Raw genomic sequence first — 27039 nt, forward strand, 5'->3', positions numbered from 1 at the left:
TTGAGGTCCCTTCCAGCTCTATGATTCTTTGATTCCACTGTGGGCAAAAAACTGAGGTTGGCATCACCCTATCCACATTTAGTGGTACCAAAATCTTCAAATGAATCTGTATAGACACACCTGGTCCATTCAGCAATCCCAGGCCCCACACTCTGTATTTGCCCTATTTTATTATGTACCATATTGCAACCTTTCATTGCCTTTGGACAGTAATCTCCTTGAGCTAGGGACTCTATTGTTTGCTTGGCACATTTCACCCATTGCCCAGAGCTACGTACATGCCTGGTACAGTATAAATAGTATGAAGGCGGGAATTGATACCTGGCCACCACAGTGATGGGTACAGAATAAATGGACAGATAGGCCATTGTTACTACCCTTGGCTCTTGCTTGATTTATGCTCTTTCCAGTGGAGTCTGATAAAAGTCTTCAGTGACTCATTCACCTCTAGCCCCCTACTGTCTCAGTCTTCTGCCTCCCAGCTTCATCATTGGAACGTGCTTTCTTTACTCCTGGGGGCATTCTGTGCCAAAAAAAATAAAAATTCTGTGCCCAATATTTTAAAATTCTGCAAAATTTTGCAAATTTAATTTGTCAAATAAATGTGGAGGCTCCAGCACAGGGCACTGGCTGTACAGAGGTGGGAGATGACTGTACATCTCCCCCTCCCACTCCCAGGACATGGACTTAGCGATAAGGCTGCACCCAAACCTGACACAGTGCAAAGACTGGACCTGCCCCAGAAACACCACAGAGCCCTGCCCCTCCGTGCCAGGTGCATCAGGTATGGGCAGGCAGGATCCAAGTGTGGAGGAGCTTAGTGTGGGGGGAATTCAGGTGTGGGTTGAGAGGGTTCTGTGTGGGGCAATCTGGGTGCAAGCGGCTCAGTGGGGGATCTGAGTGCGGGCAGGGATCTGGATGCACAGGGGCTTGCTGGGGGGTTCTGGATGCAATGGTAATGGGACTCTGTGGGAGGATCCAGGTGAAGGTGGTTAGAGCTCAGCAGTGGGATCTGAGTGTGCAGGGGATAGAGCTCAGGTGGGGGGGTCTGGATGTGGGAGGCTCAGTGCAGGGAGCCAGATGCTGGGGGAGTGGGGCTTTGTAGGGTTGGGATCCAGGTGCAGCCGGTTGGAGCTTGGTAGGTTGGGGATCTGGGTGTGGGTGGCTCATCAGCGTGGTCCAGGTACAGGGGGGAGCGGGACTCTTTGGGGGGGTTCTGGGTGCAGCGTGGGTGAGGCTCAGTGGGAGGGTTTGGGTATGAGGGGGTCAGAATGCATGGGGGTTGGATGGATGGGGGATCAGCTCCCTGCACAGTGATCTCCACCCCTGCAACTGAGGAATGATGGGTGCAGGAACAGCTGAGAGTGGGGGTAGGGGGGAGTTTGCAGAGCTTCCTACAGCCGGGGTGAGAAATCTGGGGTACAGTCTGACATGGCCCTGGATGCCATGCAGGGCAGAGGAAGTTCTGTTCTCCCCAGCCCAGCCGAGACTAGCAGCTGAGCCTGGCACAGGGAAGGAGCCACCAGCCATATCTTACCCATTCCTGCCCATACCCCACAGTGATTTACCTCTCTGTTGGCTGCCCTGGGCACCCGAAACATACTGCTGGGGAGGGTCGCATGACTGCTTTTGTGGCTTCCCTTTGCTTCCCTATCAGACAGTCATTTTTCTGCGGGGAAACAAAGAAATCTGCAGGGGACATAAATTCTTTGTCTGTGCAGTGGCGTAGAATTCCCCCAGGAGTATCTCTTCCTTCTCTTCCAGGACAGAGGCAGCCAACAGTGTACTGAGGCGCACAGCCAGCAGGGAGCGCTCTTACGTCCTCTCTGCTGCCAAGAAAAGCAATGGGTGAGTCTCATGGGAGGGGTAAACAGAAATTGAAACTATTAGCAGATGTTTCACAGGGACTTATGAGCCTGATCCATTGAAGGCAATATGAGTCTTTCCATTGGCATCTATTGGCTTTGAATCAAGTCCTAACTGAGAAAAGTCCAAGGAACTGCAGAACTGGGCATATCCATTGAAGGACTTTTGAAGTGTTTCCCATCCGAGAGGGAAAGGAGCAGAAGGAAAGAAAAACAGCCTGAAATCTTTGAAAAAATGATTCCTAACTCTCTAGAACCCACAACTAAGATGCATATTTTCAGGCCTGGCTGCTCAGAACATCCCAAACACCTATTTTCTCCATCCCAGCTTTATTGCACCAAGGAGAGAGGGGACAGGGGCAGAAGGGGCTTGCAAACATTAGTATGGGCCAAAGAATCTTCCACAAAGAAATTGGATTCCAAGCAGGATTTGCATCCAGTTTAGATAAGCTCCTTGGGGCAGGGACTGTCTTTTACCATATGTTATGAGGCCCCCCACATCTCAGCTGCAGCTCCAGTAACAGGAGAAGTGTAAGTATGCAGAGATATTGCTGGTGTAAGAAGCTCCTCTATCCAACTCTTCACTGGGGGTTGTAAAGGTCAGTTCCACTGGTCAAAATAAGATTGATCTCCCAGGAGAAGTGACTGCAATTTTTGCAGCTTAAAGGGCATCTTTTCCCCTCTTGGTCTAACTTGGGGTGGCACAATGAGGCGGCAGAGAGGCTGGCAATGCCTGTGAGGGAATGGGAGAAGCAAGGAGGGAATGTGCCACAGCAGTGACATAAAGTGGTGTAATTTACACAAGGGTAATAAGATAGTGTACCTTGCACTGATTTGGAATTCAGCTGGTGTGCAAAAATAATGCCGTATATGTGGCAAGAAGGCAGAAGGATTTTGTGTGTAACAAGAAAAAAACTACTAAAAGGAAGGTGTAAAATATGAGGGGGTGACTTTATTTTACACCTTCTTATCAGATGCTTTTCCTGCTTTCGCCCCCTAGGTGTGTAAGTTACATTGGTTTTGTATACCCACTCACTGCTAGATCTGTGCAAACAGCATTACATGGCCCTATATGCAAAATAGCATCACCCTTCAGTTCTCTGTCGAATTTGTCTCAGCGCCTCCCATGAGAACTGCTCCTATGCCAGGTTTGCTCACTGGCTTCATGCAATCTTTGCCCTTGTATCTCCTTTACAGAAGCCCAACACAAGAAGTACCACCCTTCATTGCCAAGAGGTGAGTCATTGGCTCTGTGCCCCAAAATTACAGTAGAGCTCCCATTCTATGATACCATCTCAGTGTAGTGGATTCTATTAAGGGCTAGGGTTTGGAGTTTCCATCTGGTGTGAAATTGTAGGCTGGGAAAATGCCTAGATAGGCTGGACCCATCTGTTTGGGCTGACTTATACTGACACTGGAAAGCTCCTAGTGGGATGAACATGGCAACTTAGGCTATATCTACAATGGCCCTTTTGTCATAAAACTTTTTTCACTCAGGGGTGTGAAAAAACACCCCCCTGAACAACAAAAGTTTTAACGACGAAAAGCACAGGAGTGGACAGGACTTGGTTAGCAGAAGCTGCTCTCAGCGCTGAAGCTGCCACCCCTCATTGGAGATGGCTTTATTTTGTTGCCAGGAGACAAAGTGGCTGTACAGCACACCTCACAACGGTGCGGCTGCAGTGGCAGAGCCACGCCGTTGCAAGGTGTGCAGTGTAGACATAGCCCTAGACACTGAACTGGAAGATGACAACCGTGGATTGTCAGGAATCGTGGAATTGTGGTTGGGAGATCATGGGGATCCACTTCCCTTCCTCCTCCAGAAGAGATTGGCCCCTGCAATCAGGGCCACCACTGGGCTTTTAACTTCCTGAGCAGTCAGTCCCACACAGAGAAAGGCTATCGAGGTGAGGGTAAGGGCTTGCTTCACTCAGCCAGTTAACAACATATTCATTGTTAAGTCCAGCTGTGGACTCCAGGGACAGAAACAAAGTTTGACCCTAAGACGAACAGAGAAAAATTCTACAGCATGAGGGGAGATGAAATAAAATGTTTGAACAAGTGTGTGTGCACGTGTGTGTAATGACGTGATGTTTGTGTTTTTATTTTTCATCCTGAAAGCGTTGAGATTGAGGAGGAAGGAGGACTGCACATGAAGAATCAGACCCTTCCGGCTTCATCAAGGTTTGGTCTTGGTGGCAAAAGATAATGTCCCTGCCTCTGGATTGCTCTGTGTGTGTTTAGGATGAGGTCCATTTTCCAGCTTGTCTTCCTGCGTGACACTGAAGATAGTTGCTGGTGAAAGGTGACAGTCTTTCTGACCACAGTTGATGATGGAGGGTCCCCTCCCACAAGAAGCAGGGCAAGGATGGCTAGGGCTGGAGATGGGACACTAGGCAGGGTAGGCCAGAGTTCTGAGGTGGCCCTGAGCATTCTCTCTCTCAGGTGGTTGACTGGCTCACATGGTCAGGGTCTAACTGGCCACCATATGTGGAGTTGGGAAGGAATTCTCCCCCAGATCAGATCGGCAGTGACCTTGGGTGGGTTTTGCCTTCCTGTGCTCTGCAGGGGTGCAGGCCATTTGCCAGGATTATCTGGGTATCTCTCACTTCATCATTTCTCTGCCAATGCAGGGTTTTGGGCTCTGATGCACCTCAGTCCCTTCTATTCTCTGCCTGTGGCACATAATAGTCTAGTCTCCTGTGGTCTCCTGTACTTTGGTCTCATTTTGGGTTTAGTGTGTGGGTGCTGGGTGGTGCTGGTGGCCTGTGTTCTATGGGAGGTTAGACTAGATGATCTTGTGGGCCCTTCTGGCCTTAAATTCTGTTACATCCTTGGCCATCCCTGCTGAAGAGGGGAGGGGCCAAAAAAAACAGGTCAACTAATTCTAGGGGACAGAAGGGCAGGGGTGGGAATGGGGCCAAAGGGAGTGAAGGAGCCATGCTGATAGGCCTGGAGACTGATGGCCTGTGTGACCAACTATAGTGTGGGGGAGGAGCAATGCAAGCTTCCTCCAAAACACCACTGCTTCTCTCTTGCCTTAAAGGTGAGGGGAGTTCAACCTCTATTGCCCATTTAGTCTTGATGTCATTTCAATGAGGAGCTCATATGCCACAATGATAAGCATGGTGTAAATTCCTAGAGAGACAGAACAAGCTAAGAAGCCAGTGCTAGTTCTGACGGGCTCACCTATCCATTGAACAGCCATCAGATGGTAACGATTTTCCTAAATTAGGAGCCTTGGCTGGATGAACTGATTCAGCTACTTAGCTAATTATTTCCAGTCCACTAAGCCAACTGTCCCGTCTTGTTGGATTTTAAATTAAATTAATCTACCTTGACAATGGTAGCATAATTTCGGTCTGACCTCCAGGACTAGAGCCATGTATTAGTTTTCAATTGATTGTTACTGCAGTGGTAAATGTCACCCTACTTTCTGAAGAAGAGCACTGTGTAAGCTCAAAAGCTTGTCTATCTCACCAACAGAACTTGGTCCAGTAAAGATATTATTTCCCCCACTTTGTGTCTCTAGTATTCTTGGGCCAACACGGCTACAACAACACTGCATACTCTAACTTCAAGCATCCAGCAAACTGGACGTCCCACTGAAAGCCCACCATTGTATAGAAAGGATCATTATCATAGTAAATGGGCCACTGCACTCTTATCTTGGTACCTGAGGCCCATGACCAGCTCCATCCAATTTAAAGGAGGTGCAGTGACAGCCCCCTGCAATCTGTGTTGACTGGAAAAGTGTTGGCTGTGCTGCTGGGCTTCAGAGGAGGTGGGAAGAGTGAAAGAGTTGTGGAAGGGGAGACACACCTGTCCTCAGAGGGAAAAATCCTGGTGATTTCCCCATGGCTTCTTCCAGATTAGAATTCAGCTGTCACCTTCCACTTGAACAGCGGGGTTGGTGCCAGATAACAGTATTATTGGTATTTCTGCTGTTCTTAAGACTAGTGGCCACACACAGCAGAGAATCCAGTAGCCAGAGCCTCTTTGGCTAGAGGACTTTGTCTTCTGGGATGAAGTAGTTGCATCACAAAACTGTGATGTATTCTCATGACAATAAGCTCCAGGACCATAGCTGGAGTTTCTTTGGGAAATGTTTCTCTCCCTCTTCTCCCCATCCCAATTTTTTTTCCCAAGGAAAATTATATTTTTTTATTTTAAATGTATTGGATTTTCATCTAAACATTTTTTGGTTTTCATTTTTCAGTGAAAACCCCAAACATTTCAGTGACATTTCACAGACATTTTTCATGAAAAAGACTGTTTAATGTAAAAAGCCATTTTCAATTAGTAAAACATTTAGGCAGAATTTTTTTTGACCATCCCTAGTCACAGCATCAAGACTCAGGTGTATTGATGCAACATCACAACATGGTGACATTTACATCTTTATCTCTCTAACTTGGCTCTTATTCTGAGACCTATTACTGTACCATATCAGTCCCAATATAATGTGGGGTAAACAAAAAATTGGGGGCAGTGATGTGAAAGTGAACTTAGAGATGTTTCAGAGTAACAGCCGTGTTAGTCTGTATTCGCAAAAAGAAAAGGAGTACTTGTGGCACCTTAGAGACTAACCAATTTATTTGAGCATAAGCTTTCGTGAGCTACAGCATACATATGCATCCGATGAAGTGAGCTGTAGCTCACGAAAGCTCATGCTCAAATAAATTGGTTAGTCTCTAAGGTGCCACAAGTACTCCTTTTCTTTTTTTGAACTTAGAGATGTGTGGGATTGTCATGTCCTATGGGTAACACTATTTGTCCTATAGGGGAATGTGGTCTGTTCATCACTTACGTGCACTCCTCCTTACACAATATGTACGAATGGAAATTTGCCTTCATTGGTAGTGGTTATAATGATATTTACATTTATACAATTATAATAAGGATCTCAAAGCATGTTACCAACATTAATTAATGAAGCCTTCCAATACACCTTGTTTCAGTAGCAGCATCACAAGCTCTTCCTACATTGGGGTGGGAGACTTAAGGAGGGCACTACTAGCTCTTGCACACTGGAAGGCGCTGTACTGCCAGTTAAGGAGTAAAGGGTTTATTATCAGACAAATGCTGTATGTTGTTTGTGAATAGGTTGGCTTTTCCCCACATGTTCTCCAACAGGGGGCAGCACCTCTTCAAAAATTTGGCCTATGTACAAAGTCATTTTTGGGTAGGGAAGGGAATACACGCACACAGGGCACAGTAGACTGTATGCATGCATATACTATGCAGCTGTTCGACGTGCTCCTGCCAGTTATTGGCACTCTGAGGCCTCGACCACGAAGTCCCCATTGTGCTAGGTGCTAGACAGACCCTGTGTTAAAAAGTTCACAGTCACAAGTGTGAGGGAATCCTTGCACAGAGCCCCATTGATGTCAGTAACTTCAGTGAGCCCTGCATGGGTGCAGATGTCTGCCCATGAGCGTTGCATTGCAGTCTTGAGGCCTTGAAATGGCTATTAAACTGTCATTGGTGAGCCTGGTGATGGTGCCATCAGGAAGGGTCCACAAGACCTGGGTTCAAAGCCCTGCTCTACCACAGACTTCCTGTGTGAGTTTAGACAGGTCACTTGGCCTCCTCAGTTCCCTATCTGTACAGTGGTGCTAATAGGGCTGCCCTGCCTCCCAGGGGGTTGTGAAGATAACTACAGTAGACTGGCAGATGCTCAGATACTCTGGTCATGATGGTCAGATAAGTACCTTAAATAGATATTGCATTATTATTCTTTTATTGCCAGTATCAATGGGGTGAGAAAGAGACCAACTGGGTCTTCCTGGAGTAAGCCAAAGCCAATGACTGCTGTTTCCACCACAAGGTAAGAGGAGTGGTACTGATGGTGCTCACATGGGAAACCTGTCTGTCCCTTTACCCTACCCTGGTGTGTGTTGCCCCTTGAACTTATTTGAAAGGTAAAGTGAAGCAGTCTTGCCAAGCACAGTCCCTCTGTGCAGGAGGCACTTTCACCATATTAAGGGAGGGAGCATTAAATATGGTAATCTGCTGTCTTCTGGAATACACAGCTGCAAAAAAATTCAGCTGCAAGAATTCAGAGTCAAACTGGTCAAAAGCCCAAAAGGAGTTTAATGAAAAAATTTGTATTTGTCTTTGTTGCAAAGTGTTTGGAATGGAACCGTTTTCATTTTTTTCAAAAATGGTCACCATTTTTTTACATTCCCGATGTTTTTATCAAAAATGTTATCGAAATTGTTATTGACCGTTTTCAATGTAATTGAAAAACAAGCGCTTTGGTAAATGATATTTTTTAAAAAATGTTCTCAATTAAACACAGTTTTTTCTGCAAATAATGGAACATTTTGCCCACAACAGTTAAAAATGTTGGGGGGGGCCTGTTTTTTTGATGGGGAAAAAACCCTTTTTGATAACAAATTTTGACCAGCTTAGTCGTGAGCTAGTTTGCTCATTGAGCACATTTTTCTTTGCTGTCTTCGCAGCTTTGACACAGACAGTAAGAGCCAAGCCACCAGATCCTGGAGTGAAAGCACATCACAGATCTCCAGTTACACTGAAATCAGGTGCAGTGCATGAGTTCTAAGTTTCTCAAACCTCCTGGGTGGCCATAATATATGGTTGCTGAGACAAACCACCACTGGGGCTGTTTCTTCTTGGTGATGCTTACTTGTATCTGGGCCATGTGATTGTTTTCCTAGAATCATAGAAATGTAGGGCTGGAAGGGACCCTGAGAAGTCATCTAGCCCAGTCCCCTGCTGTGAGGCAGGACCAAGTAAACCTAGACTATCCCTGTTGGGTCCAATCTGTTCTTAAAAACCTCCAATGATGGGGATTCCACAACCTCCCTTAGAAGCCTATGAGCCCTGAGAGTTAGAAAGTTTTTCCTAATATCTAACCTATATCTCCCTTGCTGCAGATTAAACCCATTACTTCTTGTCCTACCTTCAGTGGTCATGGAGAAAACTGATCACAGTCCTCTTTATAACAGCCCTTATCTCAATACTAAACATGCTGAGTTGTTTTAACCTTTCCCTATAGATCAGGTTTTCTAAACATTTTATCTGTTTTGTTGCTGTCTCTGGACTCTCAACATTTGTCCACACCTTTCTTAAAGTGTTTCATCCAAAACTGGACCCAGTACTCCACCTGAGGCCTCACCCAGTGCTGAGTAGAGGGGGACAGTTACCGCCAATGTCTTACATACAACACTCTTGTGAATACACCCCAGAGTGATATTAGCCCTTTTTGCAGCTGCATCCCAACACTGACTAATGGATGCAGTGCAGTCATTGAACAGTCCCCACCATAGCACTGATGCTTCAGTGCTACAAATAAAGCTGAGGAGGCTTCTTCTATTTTATGACAGAGTTAACATTTAGATTGAAATTTGCCCTGTTTGGTGTCAGTCTCAGAAAGGGAAGATAGCTGCCAGCATCCAGCTTCCGGTTACCTGATTTTCAGAGGTTCTGAATCACAAGTCTGTGGGGACTGGCTGTTCAGCACCTCTGAACAGCACCCACTTTCTGACAGCTAGGGTATCAGCAGAGTAAAATGTAGAGCCTTATTTCCTGAGCTAAGCAATATTTCATTTTAACCCAGTCTCTGCACTGTATATATTACAACCCACCACATTTCCTCACCTCCCTGGCAGTAGCATTTCTCCTCTGTCCCCCAGCCCCAGCCCTAGCTAATTTTTATTGCATTTTGCCTGCCAAAATGGTGAAGACAGACAGACCGCAAATGGCAAGTCCTGGTCTGAAATCAGGTCACAGCATGGGAAGAGGTAATAAGTCACGAAGGACTGGCTGTGCTGCTTGACAGAGAGCATAAGCCTTCTTTTCATTCAGAAGAGTATTGGTCAGTGATTGCAGACAATCTGAGAGTCACGGTCACAGGCCAGTCTCCGAGCACATCACCTGCTGCCTGAGTTGTGCCTTATCATGTTTTCCACTGGTCCTTCCCTGCCCCAACAGAGTCTGCCATGTGTCCCAGTCCCCAAGGAACTCCTCTGTCCATTCCTTACTTTTCTTAGTGGGCTCCCAACTGCCCCCAGCAAGCTGTGCACCTGCCAATCACAATTTGAGTTTGAAGCACTGTGGCTCCCTCGAATGCTGCACCAGAGCCCGGGCACAAAAGTAGCTAAAAAGCCAGACAAAGAGCTTCCCAGGTAACGTCATGCACACACTCTAAACTCACATAATCACTGTGAAGTGTCGAGACCACTTGCAATGAACATCAGGAACACTTGAGCTCCATTTTGATTCCTGTGGGAAGAGGGGAAGTGATCCGATCCAGAAGAACAGTTTATTCAGTATTTCTGAAGTGTTCCTTGCACTGCTGCAGGGAGCAGACCTTCACTCCATGTGCACACATTTCTATCGGGGATGGAGTGTTCAGTGCAGCGCAGGGTGTCTTGGAAAGTAGGGGGACATTCACACTTTATCTTGTGTTTTATTAATTATTGTTTATTGTGATTATCAGTGACAAAGTGGATGAGGAGAAGCCTGTTGAGACTTCTCCAGCTGAAGCAACAACAACCAAACCCACTCTGGCTACGGGCAAAAGGTAGAGTTGCTGCGGAGTTTGTTACATGAAATAAGCCTGCATGCGAGCGGGTGCTCCCAACTCATATGTACTTTGCGTGGCAGGTGGTGCCACTTGCTATGCTATTGGCTTCACTAGCTCCACTGAAGAAGGGGTGGTTCCTCTCAGTATTGAGAAAGACTCTGTTCTGCCCAATGAGCAAGCAGTGAGGCACTTAGTTTGTTCTACCCAAGAGTAGATGGGGGCTGATATCCTTCCCATATTCAGATCTCCTCTGCCCCTAATCTCAGTTATACCCACCAGTCCAGCTGAGAAGGCTTGCTACCCATTTCTTTTATACAGACCTCCTCTGGCCTAGGTTATACTGTTTGTCTATTTCAGAGATCCTTCTGTCCTTTCCTCAGGTTCAGACTTCCATGGGTGGAAGAAACTCATTTGCTTACTATGTCCCATGTTAGTGGAGCTCTCTTCCCTCTCATGTTCACTGCTCAGAGTTTGTTTGCTATGTTTGGTTGGATCAGAACAGGCTTCAGACCTATTTATTTGGCCTTTCCTTTTAAATTCTGTCTTCCTTTGCTATATGGGACTTCAATAACTGTAGAGGGCTTGGATGTACCAAATGAATTTGTGGTAGCATGTCTGGTTAATTGCAACTTTCTTTCTATATTTAATCAGTGAAGAAAGAGTTATAAATGCGCCCAAGCCAATGCCTCAGAGTGAAATAAAATTGAGAGCCACCTCCTCTCCAGAGAAAAGGTAGAGTTCAGACGGTGTTGATGTTCCCTTAGTCAAGGTCCATGAATATATCCCTGTGTCTCATTATTGCAGCGAATGCATGATCCTAGAGCACTGGCCATGGTGGGAGTTATCTGACATGGCCACTCCTACCTGTGCAATCATTCAGTGTGTGAGATAGTCTCCCAAAAGACAGAAGGGATCACTGTTGCTTGAGCTAGGCAGGGCAAAGAGTGAAGAAAGATTACACTGTAGGGAACAATTGGCAGAGTGAGAAAATAGACACAGCAGCTGAACAGGTTCATGGTGGCTCTGATTTATATGATTAGCTTGAGCAGAGTGGGCTATCCTCCAGTATATTTCTGTTTTTTCCTATGCACCCCTGTATTATATTTCCATAAGTTATATTAGGCTACAGTACAAGTATTACATATCAAGTCTTACTTTTGGTTTTTTGTTACTAGTGACAAATCAGTTAAAGAGGAGCGTGACCTGATCTCCTGGGATGAATCGGTTCCAAAAGCCACCACCATTTCCACAGGGGAAAGGTAGAGTCCATATGAAACACCTTCCCTCCTCCTGCCGTGAAATGAGGGTTGTGCAGAGAGTGAAATAGATGCTGTCTGTCTCTGCCTGTTAGGTGTTCCCTTTAGCTGTCCTTGTGCCTGCAGTGCAAGAGCCCTCTGATGAAAGGTTAGTATAGTAAATCAGGCTTAGTCCAGGAGACAGGCAGTAAAAGGCGCTGTAACCAGGTGTCACTGAGTCACTGGGCCAGTGCTCTGGAACTACTGCATATGAAGCCAGTCAGGACTCTGGTGTGGCATGCCTTCTCTCTCTGAGCATACTGTTTCCAGGGCAAGAAGGGTACACAGCTTCGACCTTCCTGGGTCTGACCCCAGAGCATTCAGCATCCCCTTTCACACCATGCATTTCCCACAGTGAGTCCACCCGTGCGGGACTCCTGGGGAAGCCAGCGGGCCCTGCACCCCAACTCCACAGTCAGAACTGACTCTCAGCCAGCCAGTAAAATAGAACGTTTATTATTCGACAGGAACACAGCGTAGAAATCAGTGACTTCTCCCCCTCTTCCAGTCCAACACAGCAGACTGCCAGCTTCCCCCTCTTCCAGTCCAACACAGCAGACTGCCAGCTTCCAGCCATCCGACCTCAGACAGCCCCATTGCTCCTCCTCCTTCTTTTTGGTCTCACTTCCTGGGTAGAGTCACCTGGTTGTCACCTGGTTGCATCCCCCTCCTGGGTCTCAGGTTATGAAGGGCACCGGTCATAGTATAGGTGCAGGCAGCTAGAGCAGCCTCACCTGCCCGAGAGGTCCTAGCCAAAGTCACACACTCCTATTCCCACTACCGAGGTATTGGTGCAGCACACAGGGAAACTGAGGCACACACAGTATACATGCAAAACAGTAAAACTCACATAGGCTCAACAGTAAAACTCACATGCAACATAACAAGGGAAAATCCCCACTTCATCACACCAGGAAAATGGGGCAGCCTGATGTGAAGGTAGCATAGCAAGTGGCTAAATGTCTCTTCTACCCCTGGAGCACATTCTTTTCAGAAGTAGCTGTTGTGGGTGGTCTCCCCACATCTCTAATGAAAGCTGCCTACCACTGCCCTCTTTACCTTCAGCATAAGATCAGTGATGTAGCACTCATTTATATAGCTCATTTCATCTAGCAGGATCTCAAATCAGGTTTGACTGTTGACCTGATTCACGTGTGCTGGAGAAAGAGAGGAGAGGAAAATGCAAATTGAAGCCCCTGCAATAGTGTTACCTTGAGAATTCACCCTGAGGGAGGACAGTGGTGTTTAAGACATTGCATGCCCTAGAAGTTTCCCCTCTTCCTTTTCCTCTCTCTCTGCCCTCCCCTGATTCCCCCTTTCACCTCAGAAGACTACTCATTTGTATAGTTTCCACCTTTAGGAGAAATAGCTGCCAGCTCCAGCTCTCAGCAGCCTACTAGACCAGAGCAGCAACCTCCTTTCTCCAGGCCTGGCAGCTACAACACTCTTGAAGGGGGTAGACATCTCCTCTCAGCACAGCAAAGGGGATTAACCCCTTTCTTGCTCAGCCAGAGATGGGGCACATATACTCCATCACACTTCCCTCCTTGCCTAAAGGTTGTGTCTAGCTCAGGTGGGAGGCAGGTTGGTGATGCAGTGTGTGATGGAAGCTTGCAGTGAGGCTTCCTGTGCTGTGGATAAATTGATTGCCAAACCAGCCTCTTTCACCAGCTGCAAAGTCATAGAATCATAGAAGATTAGGGTTGGAAGAGACCTCAGGGGGTCATCTAGTCCAACCCCCTGCTCAAAGCAGGACCAACATCAACTAAATCATCCCAGCCAAGGCTTTGTCAAGCCGGGCCTTAAAAACCTCTAAGGATGGAGATTCCACTACCTCCCTAGGTAATCCATTCCAGTGCTTCACCATCCTCCTAGTCAAATAGTGTTTCCTAATATCCAGCCTAGACCTCCCCCACTGTAACTTGAGACCATTGCTCCTTGTTCTGTCATTTGCCACCACTGAGAACAGCCGAGCTCCATCCTCTTTGGGACCCCCCTTCAGGTAGTTGAAGGCTGCTATCAAATCCCCCCTCACTCTTCTCTTCTGCAGACTAAACAAGCCCAGTTCCCTCAGCCTCTCCTCGGTAGTCATGTACCCCAGCCTCCTAATCATTTTTGTTGCCCTCCGCTGGACTCTCTCCAATTTGTCCACATCCTTCCTGAAGTTGGTGACCCCAAACTGGATGTAATACTCCATATATGACCTCACCAGTGCCTAATAGAATAGAGGGAAATAATCACTTCCCTAGATCTGCTGCAATGCTCCTACTAATGCAGCCAATATGCCATTGGCCTTCTTGGCAACAAGGGCAGGCACACTGTTGACTTATATCCAGTTTCTTGGCCACTGTAATTCACAGGTCCTTTTCTGCAGAACTGCCACTTAGCCAGTTGGCCCCCAGCCGGTAGCAGTGCATGATATTCTTCAGTCCTAAGTGCAGGACTCTGCACTTGTCCTTGTTGAGCCTCATCAGCTTTCTTTTGGCCCAATCCTCCAATTTGTCTAGGTCACTCTGGACCTTATCCCTACCCTCCAGCATTTCTATCTCTCCCCCAAGCTTAGTGTAATCCACGCACTTGCTGAAGGTGCAATCCATCTCATCATCCAGATGTTAATGAAGAAGATGAATAAAAGCGGTCCCAGGACCGACCCCTGGAGCACTCCACTTGCTGGCAAAAATACTGTGGGAGACCGTATCAAAAGCTTTGCTAAAGTCAAGGTATATCATGTTCACTGCTTTCCCCATATCCACAGTGTCAGTTATCTCATCATAGAATGCAATCAGGTTGGTCAGGCATGACTTGCCCTTGGTGAATACATGTTGACTGTTCGTGGTCACCTTCCTCTCCTCCAAGTGCTTCAAAATGGATTCCTTGAGGTCTCACTCCATGATTTTTCTGGGGACTGAGGTGAGGCTGATCAGTCTGTAGTTCCCTGGATTCTCCTTCTTCCCTTTTCAAACATGGGCACTATATATGCCTTTTTCCAATTGTCCGGGACCTCCCTCGATTGCCATGAGTTTTCAGAGATAATGGCCAATGGCTCTGCAATCACATCAGTCAACTCCTTCAGCATCCTTGGTTGCATTGCATTCATCCCCATGGACTTGTGCATATCCAGCTTTTCTAAATAGTCCTTCACCTTTTGTTTCACTACTGAGGGCTGCTCACCTCCTCCTCATCCTGTGCTGCCCAGTGCAGCTGTCTGGGAGCTGACCTTGTCTGTGAAGATCGAGGCAAAAAAAGCATTGAGTACGTCAGCTTTTTCCACACCATCTGTCACTATGTTGCCTCCCCCATTCAGTAAGGATCCCATGCTTTCCCTGACCACCTTCTTGTTGCTAACATACCTGTAGAAACCCTTCTTGTTACCCTTCACGTCCCTTGCTAGCTGCAACTCCAGTTGTGCCTTGGCCTTCCTGATTACACCCCTGCACACTCTAGCAATATTTTTATACTCCTCTCTAGTCATCTGTCCACATTTCCACTTCTTGTAAGCTTCCTTTTTGAGTTTAAGCTCACCAAAGATTTCACTGTTACGGTTGCCTGCCAAATTTGCTCTTCTTGCTGCACTTCGGGATGGATTGTTCCTGCGCCCTCAATAAGGCTTTTTTAAAATACAGCCAGCTCTCCTGGACTCCTTGCCCTGTTCATATTAGCCTCCCAGGGGATCTTGCCCATCAGTTCCCTAAGGGAGTCTAAGTCTGCTTTTCTGAAGTCTAGGATCCTTATTTATCTACTCTCCTTTCTTCCTTTTTTCAGGATCCTGAACTCAACCATCTCATGGTCACTGCTTCCTAAGTTGCCACCCACTTTTACTTCCCCTACCAATTCTTCCCTGTTCGTAAGTAGCAGGTCAAGAGGAGCACGGCCCCTAGTCGGTTCCTCCAGCACTTGTACCAGGAAGTTGTCCCCAACACTCTCCAAAAACTTCCTGGATTGTCTGTGCACTGTGGTATTGCTCTCCCAGCAGATGTCAGGGTGATTGAAGTCCCCCATGAGAACAAGGGCCTGTCATCCTGAGATTTCGGTAAGCTGTCCGAAGAAAGTCTTGTCTACCTCATTTGTCTGATCCGGTGGTTGATAGCACACGCCCACCACAACATCACCCTTGTTGCTCTCGCCTCTAAACTTAACCCAAAGACTCTCAACAGGCTTTTCTCCTTGTAACAACTTTTTATGTATTTGAAAACTGTTATCATGTCCCCTCTTACTCTTCTCTTCTCCAGAATAAACAAACCCAATTTTTTCAATCTTCTGTCAGAGGTCATGTTTTCTAGACTTTTAATCATTTTTGTTGCTCTTCTCTGGACTTTCTCCAAGTTGTCCACATCTTTCTTGAAATGTGGCACCCAGAACTGGACACAATACTACAGTTGAGGCCTAATCTACAAAGAGTAGAGTGGAAGAATTACTTCTCATGTCTTGTTTACAACACTCCTGCTAATACATCCCAGAATGATATTCGCTTTTTTTGCAGCAGCGTTACACTGTTGACTCATATTTAGCTTGTGATCCCCCAGATCCCTTTCTGCAGTACTCCTTCCTAGGTAGTCATTTCCCATTTTGTATGTGTGCAACATACTAAATGGAGTACTTTGCATTTATACTTATTGAATTTCATCCTATTTTCTTCAGACCATTTCTAGTGTTTCACACAGTGCAACCTTGTTGGTCTAGACAGTAATTCCACTGAATGCCCTTTATGAAGCACTTTAACAACACATATGAGCGAGTGAAGCAAACCTGGATTTGTGCTGGAAATGGCCCACCTGTTGATCACTTTAGATAAGCTATTACCAGCAGGACAGTGGGGTGGGAGGAGGTATTGTTTCATATTCTCTGTGTGTATATAAAGTCTGCTGCAGTTTCCACGGTAAACATCTGATGAAGTGAGCTGTAGCTCACGAAAGCTCATGCTCAAATAAATTGGTTAGTCTCTAAGGTGCCACAAGTACTCCTTTTCTTTTTGCGAATACAGACTAACACGGCTGTTCCTCTGAAAGCAGTTTAATGACTCTCCTCCTCTGGCAGGTCCAGCCCCCGATCTAGAGACATTCCCGCACAAACCACTGATGACAGATTCACAGCCCCTGGATATCTGGGTGATGCAGAATGTGACCCTAAAAGATACGTGGGTGTTGCATTTAGTGGGGTTATCCAGGAAATCTGAGGACAAAGGGAAATCTAAAGGCCACTCCTCTCGGAAGGTACTCTTATTATAGCCATCAGCCCTGGAGTGTGAAATGATGAAAAGGACTGTGCAGAAGAGTGTAGATACCCCAGCTTGCAGGACGTAGGGTGAGCCCAAGGTGTATTTCACCTCAACCTTTCCTGACAAGATTTGAACACTTGAGCTCTATTCTCTCGTCAATGCCATGTGCTCCGAGGGATTAGAACCGTTAGTTCTTAGCCAGTGTATATCCTAGTCACCATAAGATGCTGCAGAGGCAACAGAGGTGTTGAAGGACAACTGAAATATATAGACAGGTTTCAGAGTAGCAGCCGTGTTAGTCTGTATCCGCAAAAAGAAAAGGAGTACTTGTGGCACCTTAGAGACTAACAAATTTTATTTGAGCATATGCATGCATCCGATGAAGTGAGCTGTAGCTCACGAAAGCTTATGCTCAAATAAATTTGTTAGTCTCTAACGTGCCACAAGTACTCCTTTTCTTTTTGAAATATATAGAATGTCAGTGTCAGTAGGTTGGCACATTGAAATGCAATTGGGGCCCATGAAACAATCCCCACAGAAAGAGCCTTTGAACAATTGAACAGAGTCTTTCCTTTTTCTCAGCAAATAGAAGAGGTTTACATGTTGATTCAGGTGCCAGCGATGGGCTTTTCCTTCCTTACCAGATCTGTCCCAGGCTATGAGGAGGGACGCCCCACAAAAGAGGTCAGATATGAGAGTACCACAGCCACAAAGCACAAAGAGCCTGAACTGAATGTGACAAGGTAAGGCGTTAGGGGACACAACCATCATATTGCTCTGATGATGAATTCCTGAGCTATGTTCCGTTCCCCTTTTGTCTAAGGCTTTGGAAGTGCCTGTTGCTCACTAACCTCTAAGCGTCAAGCAGCTGCAGAACATCACAATTTGAAATTACCATGCCAGGTGCCAATTCCATCTATTCCCTGCAGGGGCCTCTGGCACTGCTGCACCTTGGTCCCTCCTTTTCTCTGCCTGTAGCACACAGTAGTTTGCTCTAATTCTGGATGTGCAGGTGCTATGTGGTGCTGGTGGCTTGTGACATACATGAGGTCAGACTAGATGATCTGCTGGTCCCTTCTGGCCTTAAACTTTATTACTTTACAATGTTCAGGGCAATTAGGCCAAACAATTCCAAACTCGCTGACAAGGGGTTTAATTTGAGTAATTAATATTCAGATGATATTCACTGAAAATCAAATCTCAGTGAACTGATCTAATATAGCCCAAGCTTCTTCCAATGTTCCCAAGATCTATCCATTGCATGTGTGTCTTCATGGGTACAATCCAGCCCTCAGAAATGCATGCAGGACTCTCACTGACTTCTGTAGACTTTGCACTTGTGTATAGTTGGGTGGAATAGAGCCTGTGCTAAGGGTCTTCTAACTCCAGCATAAAAGAGGCCAAGTAACAAAATAGTAATTTCTATAGCAAATCACACCCCTTAATTGTACATGAGTGAACTTAGCCTCACAACCCCCTCTCTTAGATAAGTAAATATGATTATCCCATGTTACAGATGAAGAAACAGAGGCAGAGCAACTAAAAGAGTCTTGCCAAAGGACAGACAGTGAATCAGTGGCAGAGCTATTAGAGGTGCATGTCTTCTCAGTCCCAACATTGTGCCTTAATCATAAGACCTCATCCTTTCTTTCCAGTCTGACCCTGGGTGTTGACTTGATGTGCAGGTGCTGACCCTGGGTCAGACTCCATTGGCTATTGGTCTTCGCTTACAACTGTCAAGCCACTATTGCTGGGAGGAAAACTCATAGAATGCTGTACATCCCAGATTAATGGGTAGTGCGAAGAGGGGTTTAGCAAAAGGAGTTCTGTAGTCCACGTTTATTTTGCTTTGTCTATACTTCCCACACATTGCCATGTTCTGGAACAGATATTTCATAAAGGATCTAGCCATTTCAGAATCTAATTCCATGAGCCAATCTCCAAGGCCCTTTGCACACTGGAATGACCCTCCTTCTTTGGTAGGTCCAGCCCTTCATCTGGAGTCAGCAGCGCTGTTACCCAAGAGGTCCGACACAAAGTTCCCATGCACCTGGATGATGAAGAATTTGACTTCAACAGGTGAGGGGGAGATGTGTGTTTTTTTTCGAGTGCTGTCCCTGTGGGTGCTCCACTTTAGGTGTTTGTGAGCCCCTGCACTCGTAGTCGGAGACTTTTAGTAGCAGTGCCTGGTTGGGTCGACAGTGAACTGACGCTGTGCCACCAACCCCCACTCAGTTCCTTCTCTTCTGCCCTTGGCTACAAGTGGGAGCAATCAGCAGCACCTCTTACTTTGTAGTTAATTAGTTACAGTCAGTTACTTAGTTTCCTTATTAGCAGCTATTTAGTTTGTTTCCCTTTTCTTTTCTCCTTGGTTTAAAAAAAAACAATAAATCCTCACAGCCAGGAACTTCAGAAAAACAGCCATTATGAGAGTGAAAGCCCGCCCCCAATGGGAATGCCCGGTTTGCTGGGCTCTCAGCGCCTTGCCTCCAGGCTTGGAGCGCCTGTCCTTGACAGCCACCCTCGTGTGTTTGCTGCCTGCGTGTGAGTGCCTCCAGCGCAGGCACTAACAGTGCTACATTGCCTCAGGCTCACAGAAAGGCAGGGAGTGGAGAGATCTCTGGGACCTGTGTCAGGGCATGAGGCTTGGGACCCTCCCCCCTCACTTCACCGGCCACGGCTTCAGATCGGAGTGCCCCGCTGGGCCTCACTTGAGGAAGCACCTGGGTCCCTACTGCAGGAATAAAAAAAACAAAACAAAACAAAAAAACACACATCGGATAATAATAGCACCGGCTGTGCTGTCAGCGCCAGGAGCTCGGGTGGCTGAGAGCTCCGGCACCGCTGCAGACAGAGACTTCGGGGAACGGCTCCGGCACGGGCACTGAGAGGAGGTTGGAGACCCGTGCCTCCACGCCACAGGCTACAGCCGCTCCGTGGGCAGCTATCCAGTTCCGGCACTGCCTGTGTTGTCAGCACTGGGAGCCAAGGTGGTGGAAAACCCCAGCACGCTGGCTCCACTGGCTATGTCTACACTACGAAATTAGGTCGAATTTATAGAAGTCGGTTTTGTAGAAAGCGTTTTTATACGGTCAATTGTGTGTCCTCACACAAATGCTCTAAGTGCATTTAGTTGGCATTTAGTCAGCGGAGTGCATCGAGGCAACTGTTGACTTCCGGAGCGTTGCACTGTGGGTAGCTATCCCACAGTTCCCGCAGTCTCCACCACCCATTTGAATTCTGGGTAGAAATCCCAATGCCTGATGGGGCAAAAACATTGTCACGGGTGGTTCTGGGTACATATCGTCAGGCCCCCGTCCCTCCCTCCCCCTCTGAAAGCAACGGCAGACAATCGTTTCGCGCCTTTTTTCCTGGGTTACCCATGGAGACGCCATACCATGGCAAGCATGAAGCCCGCTCAGCTCACTGTCACCGTATGTCTCCTGGGTACTGGCAGACGTGGTACTGCATTGCTACACAGCAGTCGCTCATTGCCTTTTGGCAGCAGATGGTGCAGTATGACTGGTAGCCATCGTTGCCGTACTCCAGGGTGCTCTTTTAGCCAACCTCGGTGAGGTTGGTCAGGGGCGCCTGGGCAAACATGGGAGTGACTCAGCCAGGTCATTTCCCTTTTAAGTTTTGTCTCATGGCGATTCAGTCCTGCCAGCAGCCCTACTGCACCGTCTTATCATAGAATATCAGGGTTGGAAGGGACCCCAGAAGGTCATCTAGTCCAACCCCCAATCTTCTAATGAGCAGCCAGGAGACGATGATGGCCAGCAGTCATACTGCACCATCTTCTGCTGAGCACCCAGGAGATGACGATGGTCAGCAGTCATACTGCACCGTCTACTGCCAGCAAGATGTATAAAGATAAATGAAGTGGATCAAAACAAGAAATAGACCAGATTTGGTTTTGTATTCATTTTCTCCTCCCTCCCTCTGTGAAATCAACGACCTGCTAAACCCAGGGTTTTGAGTTCTATCCTTGAGGGGGCCATTCTGTTTCTCCTTGATGCAAAGTCACCCCCTTTGTTGATTTTAATTCCCTGTAAGTCAACCCTGTAAGCCATGTTGTCAGTCACCCCTCCCTCCGTCAGAGCAATGGCAGAAAATTGTTTCGTGCCTTTTTTCAGCACAGATGCTATAGCACTGGGGACATGGAGCCTGCTCAGATCACCGCGGCTATTATAAGCACTGCACGCGTTAGCCAACAGGATATGCAGAACCATAACCTGCAAGAAAAGTGAAACCAGGCGAGGAGGAGGCTACTGCAGCGCGGTGACGAGACTGATGGGGACATAGACATAGACTTCTCCCAAAGTATGGGCCCCTGCAATGTGCACATCATGGTGTCAATTGGGCAGGTTCATGGCATGGAACGCAGATTCTGGGCCCTGGGAACAAGCACAGAGTGGTGGGACCGCATAGTGTTGCAGGTCTGGGACGATTCCCAGTGGCTGTGAAACTTTCGCACGCGTAAGGGCACTTTCATGGAATTTTGTGAATTGCTTTCCCCTGCCCTGAGGCGCAAGACTACCAAGATGAGAGCAGCCCTCACAGTTGAGAAGCGAATGGCGATAGCCCTGTGGAAGCTTGCAATGCCAGACAGTTACTGGTCAGTCGGGAATCAATTTGGAGTGGGCAAATCTACTGTGCTGTGATGCAGGTAGCCAACGCTATCACTGAGTTGCTGATATCAGGGTAGTGACTCTGGGAAATGTGCAGGTCATAGTGGATGGCTTTGCTGCAATGGGATTCCCTAACTGTGGTGGTGCGATAGACGGAACCCATATCCCTATCTTGGGACCGGAGCACCAGGGCAGCCAGTACATAAACTGCAAGGGGTACTTTTCAATGGTACTGCAAGCACTGGTGGATCACAAGCAACATTTTAACAACATCAACGTGGGATGGCTGGGAAAGGTACACTGATGATAGCAGAGTTTTGTGCATTTTGGAGCATTCAGTGATGGATAGAAACAAAAGGAGCACCATCTCTAAAGACTTTCCATGTAGATCCATAATCACACAAAACTCTGCTATCATCAGTGTGACTGCCAATCCCTCATGGTGATTTGCTCACATCCCACTAGAGCCTTACCAGCCTCCACGGCTTCCCTGCATAATGTACATATCTTGGACATTTGTAGAGTTGCTGCCTGGGTCTCAGCCCCTACCTCTAGACAGCACTGTGCCTTAGAGCAACAGGCACATCTGATACCTCCTTCAGATGCTCTCTATTATCGGAGGTCACAACTTCAACTCCAAAGCCCCTCCTTCCATCGGCGGGCACTGCTCTGAAGTCACCTAAAGTGGAGCACCCACAGGGACAGCTCTCGAAGAAGAAGAGAAGGTTACTCACCCTGTGCAGTAACTGAGGTTCTTCATCATGAGTGTCCCTGTGGGTACTCCACTATCCTGCCTCCTTCCCTCTAATTCAGAGTTTTCTTATTAGTCTCTGCAGTAGAGAAGGAACTGAGGGGTTGGTTGCACAGTGTCAGTTAACTGCCTGCAGCAGCGCGAGGCAGGGACCACGCATGTGCGACCCAACCGGGCACTGCTACTAAAAGTCTCCGACTATGAGTGCAGGGGCTCACGAACACCTAAAGTGGAGCACCCACAGGGACACACATCTCGAAGAACCTCAGTTACCGCACAAGGTGAGTAACCTTCTCTTGTGTTGAGTGATATGATTTAGTTGGGGATTGGTCCTGCTTTGAGCAGGGGGTTGGACTAGATGACATCCTGAGGTCCCTTCCAACCCTGATAGTCTATGATTCTATATTAGACAAGGACTCTAAGGAAAATCTTGAGGATATTGCACTGGTAAGTCTTGAAAGTAGAATCGGGACTTTGATTTAGATTGTCAGGTACCCAGTCTTCATTTATGATTGTACAGCACTGAGCACACTGCCAATGCTCAATAGATAATCAAATATCATATAGTTTTGTGCAGACAATAATAGTGCTTTTTCTAGACAGTCAATATTAATGTGCAGTACTAAGAGGCCTTGACCAAGTGAGATTCCATATTTCATTCCCACTGCTTACACTTTTCCCACAGTACACTTTTCCTTGTGGAAAGGTATCACTTAAGAATGTGCTGTTTCAGATCGTAATGCCATTAGCCTATCTCTGGGGCTCTTCACGGTCTGCATTGACTTTCTTTCTTCAGCAAGTCCAGCTCTCATTCTACAGAAAGCAATGTTACTACCACTGACCCAAGACATGGAATCCCTGTGTGTATGGAGGATGGGGAATTGGACCCGGAAAGGTATGGGAAGTCTTGCATTTAGTGTTGTCACGCAAGAAATCTGAGGACAATGGGAAAAAATTGGGGCAGTCAGTATGTCAGGTTCCCGAGAGTGCAACCTGGAACTGGGGTACTGCTGAGCCCTTTCTCTTAACAGCCTGGGCTCCCTCTCACACTGTGATGCTGTGAGAAGCTGCAAACCTCTCCAGGTCCTGCACTTACACAGATATCCACAGGCAGGGATACACCCAGCTGAGTTACATGAATACTTCTCCTAGCCACTCATGAACAATAGAGAGGCTCCAGCCAATTCTTCCAGCTCCACAGCATAGGACCCCAGAACTGCACCATCTTGCCCTGGTCAGAAGCCTGACCAGTGTAAGTTTACTACCCCATCTGCTACTTTTACAAAGGAAAGTGGACATGCATCAGATTTTGCACACTGAGCAGATTCCCGAAGCACTTCAAGCAAAACACACTATTTTAGGTAAATATAAAACAGATTGATTAACTACAGAAAGATAGATTTTAAATTATTATAAGTAGTAAACATACAGATCAAAGTAAAATCTCAATCTGAGTTTTATAAACTAGACAGGATTTTAATCAAGCACCCTGATAGATAATACAAGTAGGTCACAGATCTTCCATACACAGGTTGGAAATCCCCTTCAACCTGGGACTACCTCCCCAGTTCAGTCTTTGTTCTCCAGGTGTGTTTCCACGTGTTGAGTTGTGGGGGGAGTGAGGCCAAAGGATGATGTCACTTCCCCTCCTTTATAGGTTCTTCCAGCTGGCTGGAAAGATCTTTTGCTATGATGTGAGTCAAGCAGTGTCCATTGTTTACGTGCTCCCTCTGAGAAGTCTTCATTGTACACAGATCCTGTGATAGATTTTGGTGCTGTGGATTCCGCTTAATGGGCCATCAACACTATCTGGCTTCTTCATTGTTGTACCTGAAAGACTGGTTGTGGGTGTTTCCAACGTCACAATATATTTTGATAGCAAAACTTTGTAACTCTTGTCAGGGTTCCCTCCCCACTCTGAACTCTAGGATACAGATGTGGGGACCTGCATGAAAGACCCCCTAAGCTTATTTCTACCAGCTTAGGTTAAAACTTCCCCAAGGCACAAATTCTTTGCCCTTGAAGTGTATGCTTTCACCAACAAGTGATTTAACAAAGAATCAGGGAAAGGACCACTTGGAGTTCCTATTCCCCCAAAATATCCCCCCAAGCCCTTACACCCCCTTTTCTGGGGAGGCTTGAGAATAATATCCTAACCAATTGGTTACAAAGTGATCACAGAACCAAACCCCTGGGTCTTAGGACAACAGAGAAATCAGTCAGGTTCTTAAAAGAAGGATTTTATTTAAAAAAAAGGTAAAAAATCACCTCTGTAAAATCAGGATGGAAAATAGCTTTACAGCGTAACAAAAGATTCAGAAACACAGCAGAACTTCCTCTAGGCTTAGTTTCAAAGTTACAAAAAACAGGAATAAACCTCCCTCCGGCAAAGGAAAAATTCACAAGCAGAACAAAAGATAATCTAACATGCTTTGCCTGGCTTTTACTTACAATTTTTGTAATATGAGAGACTTTTAGGATGGTTTATAGGAGAAGGAGTTTTCTGACCTGATGCTTCTCCGCTTCCCAAGAGAACACATAAAAAACACACAAAAAAGCCTTCCCCTTCACCAAGATTTGAAAGTATCTTCTTTCCCCATTGGTCCTTTTGGTCAGGTGCCAACCAGGTTATTTGAGCTTCTTAACCCCTTACAGGTAAGGAGGAATTCTGGGCTACCCTTAGCTGTATGGTTATGTCAACTCCACATACAATGATAGCACACACAATTTAACAGAATATTAATGTTCAACAGTTTAAGACTTTTAAAATGATACCTTACAAGACATACTTTGTACAAAGCATATCATAATTATATCACCAGGGTACATATGGGGTTGCCAGGGTGTTGCTTTGGGGTACAGAGTGTCACAGTCAGCTGTTCTGGGGAGACATGGAAGCAGAGCTGTAACTCCTAGTTCAGTGTGTAGGACAGTGGTTCTCAACCTGTGATCTAAACTATATCTAAGGGGTCCACAAAAGACTTAGACTGAAAACTGACTGAACAGAATTCAACTATATATACAGATAATAGATTTCTAAAGGGGTTCACAAATTTAAAAAGATTGAAAACCACTGGTGTAGGGTATACCAAAGGTTGTGATAGCAAGGGTTGTTGATATCACATAGGTGACTACGTTAGCTGTCAGCAGTAGTGTCATAGCAGGGTGACCACCAGAGGTATTACAATGCATGTGTCAGTCCCCAAACTTAATTGATTGTCATATGTCTAACACGGGGTTCTTAGCCTTTTTCTTTCTGAGGCCCCCCACAACATGCTATAAAAACTCCAGGGCCCAGTGGGGAACGGGGGACTCGGAGCTCTGGGTTGGGGTGGGGAGGCTCTCAGGCGTAGGTATAGTTTGACTTCTATTTTGGGTGGGCAGGGGCCAGTGGGGCTTGAGCCAGCTCCTCACGGGGGGAGCGTCACCTCCACCCGACTCACCTCAACAGGCCACCCAGCCTGTCTAAGTTGTGTGTGTGTGAGGGGGTGGAACCAAAAATTATAACTCAAAGGTGGGGGGCTCAGCTCAAAAAGTTTGAAAACAGCTCAGGGTGCAGGGAGAGAGATATCTAAGGGCTGTGTGTGGGCAGAGTATAGCTAGGGGCTGTGTACAGGCAGGGGGATAGCCCAGGATGCAGGGAAAGGAGTGGCTAGGGGCTGTGTGCAGGCATGGGGGTAGCTCAAGGTGCAGGGAGAATGGTAGCTGGGGGCTGTGTATGGGCAGGGGGGTAGCTCAGGGTGAAGAGGGAGGGGGTAGCTCGGTGCAGGGAGGGAGTACTTAGGGGCTATGTGCAGGCAGGGGGAGTAGGTCAGGATGCAGGGAGAGGCGTACTAGGGGCTGTGTGCGGGCAGGGAGGTAGCTAGGGACTGTGTGCCCGGAGAGCTCCCCTGCAGTCCCTGTTCCCCGAGGGCTCTGCCAGCCACGGAGCCAGGTCCCCCAACCCGGACAGCTCTTTCCAGCTGTGTGAGCAAAGGGGGCTGGGAGCTGAGACACAGCTTCAACCCCCTGCAGCAACAGGAGATGAGGGAAAGCTGCAGCTACCTGCTTCATAGCACTAGCCAGAGCAGCCTCTGACCTGGCCAGGGGGCAGGGAGAGAAGGAGGTGTGTGCTGGGGGGTGGAGCTGTCCAGCAACTGCCCTGCTCTTGCAGTGTAGTTTCAGGGTGGGCAACACCTCCGTGCCTCCCAACTCTGTCCATGGGTGCTGGAGATTGGGGCTTCAACCCCGCAGGTCCTGGCTTCAGCCCCAAGGGAGGTGTTGGGGCTCAGGCTCTGAGTTTTAGCTGCAGAGCCCCACAGCCCCCCTGAAAGGGTTCACACACCCCCAGGGGCTGCAGACCCCCAGTTGAGAACCACTGATCTAACAAACAGATATATTCATGTCGTTTTGCAACATATGGAAGGGAAGGGGAAAAGGGAGGAGGTGTTGCCTTATATATTAAAAATGTATACACTTGGACTGAGGTTGAGATGGAAAAAGGAGACAGACTTGTAGCAAAAAAATTTTTAAGTACATCAGAGCCAGGAAGCCTGCCAAACAACCAGTGGGGCCACTGGAGGATCGAGATGCTAAAGGAGCACTCAAGGACGATAAGGCCATTGCGGAAAAAATAAATGAATTCTTTGCATCAGTCTTCACAACGGAGGATGTGAGGGAGATTCTCAAACCTGAGCCATTCTTTTTAGGTAACTTATCATTTACATCAACTTCTGATGCCAGTGTGAC

General features: G+C 47.1%; 1 protein-coding gene across 2 annotated transcripts in view; it reads left to right on the plus strand.

The window, feature by feature from the left end:
- The window catches only part of ZNF185 (zinc finger protein 185 with LIM domain), a 169155-nt gene that overhangs the window by 102875 nt on the left and 39241 nt on the right, over positions 1-27039 (plus strand). For both annotated transcript variants that reach the window (XM_075132340.1, XM_075132339.1), the window contains 10 exons: positions 1765-1848; positions 3063-3101; positions 3987-4049; positions 7618-7695; positions 8333-8413; positions 10333-10416; positions 11071-11151; positions 11595-11678; positions 17574-17672; positions 18913-19008. In XM_075132340.1, the coding sequence (XP_074988441.1) occupies positions 1765-1848; positions 3063-3101; positions 3987-4049; positions 7618-7695; positions 8333-8413; positions 10333-10416; positions 11071-11151; positions 11595-11678; positions 17574-17672; positions 18913-19008 (789 nt within the window). The remainder of the gene's footprint in view (positions 1-1764; positions 1849-3062; positions 3102-3986; positions 4050-7617; positions 7696-8332; positions 8414-10332; positions 10417-11070; positions 11152-11594; positions 11679-17573; positions 17673-18912; positions 19009-27039) is intronic.

This window comes from Caretta caretta, chromosome 9, assembly GCF_965140235.1.
Source record: "Caretta caretta isolate rCarCar2 chromosome 9, rCarCar1.hap1, whole genome shotgun sequence".
Lineage (NCBI taxonomy): Eukaryota > Metazoa > Chordata > Testudines > Cheloniidae > Caretta > Caretta caretta.